General features: G+C 38.4%; 1 protein-coding gene across 1 annotated transcript; it reads left to right on the forward strand.

The window, feature by feature from the left end:
- Positions 1 to 1,736: 1,736 nt before the first annotated feature.
- Positions 1,737 to 7,955, forward strand: LOC310717088 (GTPase IMAP family member 8-like; the record flags this gene model as incomplete). The annotated part of the gene is made up of 2 exons (XM_083524765.1): positions 1,737 to 3,006; positions 6,204 to 7,955. The coding sequence occupies exons 1-2, from the start codon at positions 1,771 to 1,773 to the stop codon at positions 7,953 to 7,955; spliced, it is 2,988 nt and encodes a 995-aa protein (XP_083380891.1). The 5' UTR covers positions 1,737 to 1,770.

Below are 7,955 nucleotides of genomic sequence, written 5' to 3' on the forward strand. Positions count from 1 at the left end.
AAAACATAAGTAAATGTAAATATGTAAATATGATGTAAATCAAACTGCCCAGTCCCAGTCCTACCCTACCCAGTCACGTTATAGCAGGTTGAGGTTTGTAATTGCTGATACCAAACCCAGAGCTACTGGCAGATGAAACAGAGTACTGATACTCCACGAATCAGTTGGTGAGTTTCTTTTCTGTGATTTTTTAAAATCTGTTTAATGTTTAATGATAAATCAAATCAGCGGAGTTGAAGTTGAAGCAAATCCCCCACTGTAAACCACATGCCATTCAGTCAAACTGGTCAGAGTCTTACTGAGAAACTGTCCTGAGTCAGACAACAAACATCAACTTAGATTGCCTTATGAAAAAGAAACGTCACGTATTGTACCTGAGATGTGTTTTGTAACCTACTGACTAGTCAGACTGGATTTTTAATTAAGGTGTTTCCTGGTATATGTTCTAAATATAAAATAGTTTTCACAGTTAGTATCTGCTTCTTATGGTAAGTATGAGCATATCCTAGCACCAAGGCATTCGAGGAAGGAAAAGCAGCTATACAGCAAAATAAATAATTGATGCTTAAACGTTACATGTTATAACCTTAATGATTACAGTAACTTATATGCATTTTCTATTAATTACATTAATTAAGGCCATCAAGAATTTGACCATTTTGAAAGGGAATTTTCAACTGTTTTGCTCTAAATTGCTCTATATTGAGCATAGTGCTTTATATTGGGAATAGTTTTACTAATATTAAAACATACATTTGCATAAAGCATCCATGTTTGTCCATGCCGATATTGATTAGAATATTTATACTTGAAAATTATTAATTTAAGTTACATTTAGAACAGATAAAAATCTACGATAAAGTTTTGTTTAATGTTGAGTTAACGCGTGACAAGCCAATAATCGCGCTAAAATATTTTAAATCGATTGACAGCCCTGATATTAATTCAAAGTAACGTCCAGTTACCAGAATTGTTCTAAAACTGGTAGTAATAAAGGCTACTTTTTATATAAGTGCATGTCAGAGCCCAAACTTCTTTACTTTAACTTGAGTAAAAAAGTGTGGTCAATACTTCAACTTTTACCTGAGTATTTTAAAACATGAGTATCTGCACTTCTACTTAAGTGAAGGATGTGTATACTTTTGCCACCTATGCTCTAATCTGAGGTGCTTTAATCAGCAGTTTGTGAAGCTGGGAATTCTAATAAACTTGTCCTCTGCAGCAGAGGTAGCTCTTGGTCTCCCTTTACTAGGACGGTTCTTATGAGAGTGTGCTTCATCAAAGTGTTTGATGGCTTTGGCGAATGCATCATTTCTGTCCATAATATGGATTTGTACTGTAGCTGCAGTAGCACTAATAAGGCTATATTGACTCTGTATCACCTCTTCCTCTGCCCAAGAAAATGGTGGTCTAAAGCACATTAAGAAGGAAAGAAATATTATAAATAAACTCTTAACAATATACACCTGTGAAATGAAAACCATTCCAGGTGACACCTTGTGAATCTGATGAGAGAATGCAATGAGTGTGCCAAGCTGTCATCAAAGCTAAATGTATCTACTTTGGACAATCCCAAATATAAAACATTCTGAGATGTTTAACACTTTTCTGTTCACTACATAATTCCATACACATGTTCTTTCATATTTTAGATGTTTTAATGTTGGAAATAATAAAAATAAAGAAAAACATTGAGGGAGAAAGTCTGTGTATGTATGTACATATATTCTCCAAATTTTTTTTTATTTCTCTTCAAAACAGCATCCAAAGATGTTCCGTTCTCAAATCAAAAACTCCACCAGGCTACACAGAGCCATTCAGCCACCAGTTACTCCGCTGCGGTTGGTGCTGTTGGGAAGAACTGGTTCAGGTAAAAGTGCCACTGGAAACACCATCTTGGGTACAAAATGTTTCCAATCTAATCTGAGCATGAGCTCAGTGACAAATCAATGCCAGAAGGAATGTGGAAATGTTCAGGGACAGAGTCTGGCAGTGATTGACACTCCAGGCTGGTTTGACACATCCCTACAGCAAAGCGAGATAAACCAGGAAGTGCTAAGAGGTCTGGCCATGTGTTCACCTGGACCACATGCATTTCTGCTCATCATACCAATCGCTCGCTTCACAGAGGAGCAGCAGCAGACTGTTGAAATGATTACAGCAGTATTCAAGGAGAACATCAATCGTCACACAATCATCATCTTTACCCGAGCAGATGAACTTGAAGGAGAGACAATTGAGCAGTTTATGTCTAGACAGGGCGAAAAAATCCAGGATCTTATTGCACGATTTGGTGGGCGTTTCTTGGCTTTCAACAACAAGGACCCAGAGAATCGAGACCAGGTAAAACAGCTACTGAAGAAGCTGGATGAGTTGCTCAAACAGAATGAGTACCATCACTTCACTTACCAGAAAACTCAGATGCGGTTGGTGCTGGTAGGAAGAACAGGTTCAGGTAAAAGTGCTGCTGGAAACACCATCTTGGGTACAAAATGTTTCCAATCTAAACTGAGCATGAACTCAGTGACAAATCAATGCCAGAAGGAATGTGGAGATGTTCAGGGACAGAGTCTGGCAGTGATTGACACTCCAGGCTGGTTTGACACATCCCTACAGCAAAGTGAGATAAACCAGGAAGTGCTAAGAGGTCTGGCCATGTGTTCACCTGGACCACATGCATTTCTGCTCATCATACCAATCGCTCGCTTCACAGAGGAGCAGCAGCAGACTGTTGATATAATTACAGCAGTATTCAAGGAGAACATAAATCGTCACACAATCATCATCTTTACCCGAGCAGATGAGCTTGAAAGAGAGACAATTGAGCAGTTTATATCCAGACAGGGCGAAAAAATCCAGGATCTTATTGCACGATTTGGTGGCCGTTTCTTGGCTTTTAACAACAAAGACCCAGAGAATCGGGACCAGGTGAAACAGCTTCTGACGAAGCTGGATGAGTTGCTCGAACAGAATGAGTACCGTCACTTCACCAACCAGGAAACAGAAGCTGTAGAGAAAGCACTATTAATGCTGAAAGAGAAAAATCTAGAAAAATCAATTGAGAAGGCCAAGCAGGAAGTAAGTCAGATCGGTGAAAGACGCAGGGCTGACATCAACAAAGCCCTGGAGATGGACAAGCAAAAGATAGAACAGCAAAGGCATCACACCCAGAGTGAAATCCTCCGTTTAACAGCAGAAATGAATAAGGAATCTGAAAACCTTTATGAAAGTCAACACAGGCTGCAGTTACTGCAGAAATCTCTACAGAGTGCAGAAAACCAACTCACAAAGCTGGAGGAAGAGAAAGACATGAGGATAAAGGAAAGTGATTTGAAGATAAATGATGTAAAAACATGGATCATAGAAGAAGAGCAAAAGAGAGAGCAAGAGGAGAGAGAAAACGCTTCCAATGAGGATGAAAGCAAATGGTATTTGGATGAAAAATATTTCACTATTCTGAAGTACCTCATCTTCTTTGCGGGAGGTGCTGGAGCTGGGCTTCTGTTGGGACCTGCAATTTTCCTAGCCCCTGCAGCACCTGTAGGTCTGTTAGCCGAGTTAACTGCACTGCTCGGACCAGAGCTTGCAGCCACAGTGATGGCAGCAGCTACAAAAGCAGCTCCTATAGTGGGTGTGGCAACAAAGGTAGCTCCACTGGTGACTAGCCTCTGTTCCATTCAGTAAAACACAAACAAATACATGTATCTGTCTCATCCTGTGTGTTTGGACGTATCTATAACGTCACTGTATTGTAGTCCAGCATTTTTCAATGTAGAAACAATGTTTTCCTAGAGGGCAAGTAGTTTTTAATTTCTTTAGTTTTGTATGTGAGAGTAAATCTGGTCCACCTCACAATGGACTAAATGTAATGTTGCGTGTTCCCTACAGTATAATGAGTTTAACACCTCTGCTCTAGTCTATGTGACGGTAATATCGCATATACAGAAACAATTCTCATAACATGTTTTATTAGTCATTTTTGCATGTACTAGTCACAGTCAGTGTACCGCTTGCATTCTCTACCCTCTAGTACATGCCTTTTTTTAAATGCTGCAGTTACTTTACATATTATTCCTAACATAAAAAAAGCCATTAAATTAACTAGAACTGTAATCCTATTACATTAATGTTTTTATACTACTACAGTATATACTACTATCAGTACATATTTGCAGTAATCAGATACAAAAGTGTGTTTTAATGTTACAATGTGTTTATAGACATGTATCATTTGAAATAAAAGGATTTTTTCGATTATAACCATTTGTGTCTCATTTACATTTATTTGCATATATTTTTATCATATTGTGTGATATAATGTTTTAGTAGAAATGGCTTCAATGGTTTTAATATATCTTAAGCATGAAAAATGAAAGAAAAATTATTCGGCATAAGGTTTTTATTAATTGAATGTCACTTTTTGTTTCCTTGGCTACATATTAAAAACATAAGTAAATGTAAATATGTAAATATGATGTAAATAAAACTGCCCAGTCCCAGTCCTACCCTACCCAGTCACGTTATAGCAGGTTGAGGTTTGTAATTGCTGATACCAAACCCAGAGCTACTGGCAGATGAAACAGAGTACTGATACTCCACGAATCAGTTGGTGAGTTTCTTTTCTGTGATTTTTTAAAATCTGTTTAATGTTTAATGATAAATCAAATCAGCCGAGTTGAAGTTGAAGCAAATCCCCCACTGTAAACCACATGCCATTCAGTCAAACTGGTCGGAGTCTTACTGAGAAACTGTCCTGAGTCAGACAACAAACATCAACTTAGATGGCCTTATGAAAAAGAAACGTCACGTATTGTACCTGAGATGTGTTTTGTAACCTACTGACTAGTCAGACTGGATTTTTAATTAAGGTGTTTCCTGGTATATGTTCTAAATATAAAATAGTTTTCACAGTTAGTATCTGCTTCTTATGGTAAGTATGAGCATATCCTAGCACCAAGGCATTCGAGGAAGGAAAAGCAGCTATACAGCAAAATAAATAATTGATGCTTAAATGTTACATGTTATAACCTTAATGATTACAGTAACTTATATGCATTTTCTATTAATTACATTAATTAAGGCCATCAAGAATTTGACCATTTTGAAAGGGAATTTTCAACTGTTTTGCTCTAAATTGCTCTATATTGAGCATAGTGCTTTATATTGGGAATAGTTTTACTAATATTAAAACATACATTTGCATAAAGCATCCATGTTTGTCCATGCCGATATTGATTAGAATATTTATACTTGAAAATTATTAATTTAAGTTACATTTAGAACAGATAAAAATCTACGATAAAGTTTTGTTTAATGTTGAGTTAACGCGTGACAAGCCAATAATCGCGCTAAAATATTTTAAATCGATTGACAGCCCTGATATTAATTCAAAGTAACGTCCAGTTACCAGAATTGTTCTAAAACTGGTAGTAATAAAGGTTACTTTTTATATAAGTGCATGTCAGAGCCCAAACTTCTTTACTTTAACTTGAGTAAAAAAGTGTGGTCAATACTTCAACTTTTACCTGAGTATTTTAAAACATGAGTATCTGCACTTCTACTTAAGTGAAGGATGTGTATACTTTTGCCACCTATGCTCTAATCTGAGGTGCTTTAATCAGCAGTTTGTGAAGCTGGGAATTCTAATAAACTTGTCCTCTGCAGCAGAGGTAGCTCTTGGTCTCCCTTTACTAGGACGGTTCTTATGAGAGTGTGCTTCATCAAAGTGTTTGATGGCTTTGGCGAATGCATCATTTCTGTCCATAATATGGATTTGTACTGTAGCTGCAGTAGCACTAATAAGGCTATATTGACTCTGTATCACCTCTTCCTCTGCCCAAGAAAATGGTGGTCTAAAGCACATTAAGAAGGAAAGAAATATTATAAATAAACTCTTAACAATATACACCTGTGAAATGAAAACCATTCCAGGTGACACCTTGTGAATCTGATGAGAGAATGCAATGAGTGTGCCAAGCTGTCATCAAAGCTAAATGTATCTACTTTGGACAATCCCAAATATAAAACATTCTGAGATGTTTAACACTTTTCTGTTCACTACATAATTCCATACACATGTTCTTTCATATTTTAGATGTTTTAATGTTGGAAATAATAAAAATAAAGAAAAACATTGAGGGAGAAAGTCTGTGTATGTATGTACATATATTCTCCAAAAAATTTTTTATTTCTCTTCAAAACAGCATCCAAAGATGTTCCGTTCTCAAATCAAAAACTCCACCAGGCTACACAGAGCCATTCAGCCACCAGTTACTCCGCTGCGGTTGGTGCTGTTGGGAAGAACTGGTTCAGGTAAAAGTGCCACTGGAAACACCATCTTGGGTACAAAATGTTTCCAATCTAATCTGAGCATGAGCTCAGTGACAAATCAATGCCAGAAGGAATGTGGAAATGTTCAGGGACAGAGTCTGGCAGTGATTGACACTCCAGGCTGGTTTGACACATCCCTACAGCAAAGCGAGATAAACCAGGAAGTGCTAAGAGGTCTGGCCATGTGTTCACCTGGACCACATGCATTTCTGCTCATCATACCAATCGCTCGCTTCACAGAGGAGCAGCAGCAGACTGTTGAAATGATTACAGCAGTATTCAAGGAGAACATCAATCGTCACACAATCATCATCTTTACCCGAGCAGATGAACTTGAAGGAGAGACAATTGAGCAGTTTATGTCCAGACAGGGCGAAAAAATCCAGGATCTTATTGCACGATTTGGTGGCCGTTTCTTGGCTTTCAACAACAAGGACCCAGAGAATCGAGACCAGGTAAAACAGCTACTGAAGAAGCTGGATGAGTTGCTCAAACAGAATGAGTACCATCACTTCACTTACCAGAAAACTCAGATGCGGTTGGTGCTGGTGGGAAGAACAGGTTCAGGTACAAGTGCTGCTGGAAACACCATCTTGGGTACAAAATGTTTCCAATCTAATCTGAGCATGAACACAGTGACAAAGCAATGCCAGAAGGAATGTGGGGTAGTTGAGGGGCAGAACCTAGCAGTGATTGACACTCCAGGCTGGTTTGACACTTCACTACAGCAAAGTGAGATAAACCAGGAAGTGCTAAGAGGTCTGGCCATGTGTTCACCTGGACCACATGCATTTCTGCTCATCATACCAATCGCTCGCTTCACAAAGGAGCAGCAGCAGACTGTTGATATGATTACAGCAGTATTCAAGGAGAACATAAATCGTCACACAATCATCATCTTTACCCGAGCAGATGAACTTGAAAGAGAGACAATTGAGCATTTTATATCCAGACAGGGCGAAAAAATCCAGGATCTTATTGCACGATTTGGTGGGCGTTTCTTGGCTTTTAACAACAAAGACCCAGAGAATCGGGACCAGGTGAAACAGCTTCTGACGAAGCTGGATGAGTTGCTCAAACAGAATGAGTACCGTCACTTCACCAACCAGGAAACAGAAGCTGTAGAGAAAGCACTATTAATGCTGAAAGAGAAAAATCTGGAAAAATCAATTGAGAAGGCCAAGCAGGAAGTAAGTCAAATCGGTGAACGACGCAGGGCTGACATCAACAAAGCACTGGAGATGGACAAGCAAAAGATAGAACAGCAAAGGCATCACACCCAGAGTGAAATCCTCCGTTTAACAGCAGAAATGAATAAGGAATCTGAAAACCATTATGAAAGTCAACACAGGCTGCAGTTACTGCAGAAAACTCTACAGAGTGCAGAAAACCAACTCACAAAGCTGGAGGAAGAGAAAGACATGAGGATAAAGGAAAGTGATTTGAAGATAAATGATGTAAAAAAATGGATCATAGAAGAAGAGCAAAGGAGAGAGCAAGAGGAGAGAGAAAAAGCTTCCAATGAGGATGAAAGCAAATGGTATTTGGATGACAAATATTTCACTATTCTGAAGTACCTCATTGCAAAAGCAGCACTGGTGACTAGCCTCTGTTCCATTCAATAA

The sequence above is a fragment of the Silurus aristotelis genome, assembly GCF_946808225.1.
Source record: "Silurus aristotelis genome assembly, chromosome: 22".
NCBI lineage: Eukaryota > Metazoa > Chordata > Actinopteri > Siluriformes > Siluridae > Silurus > Silurus aristotelis.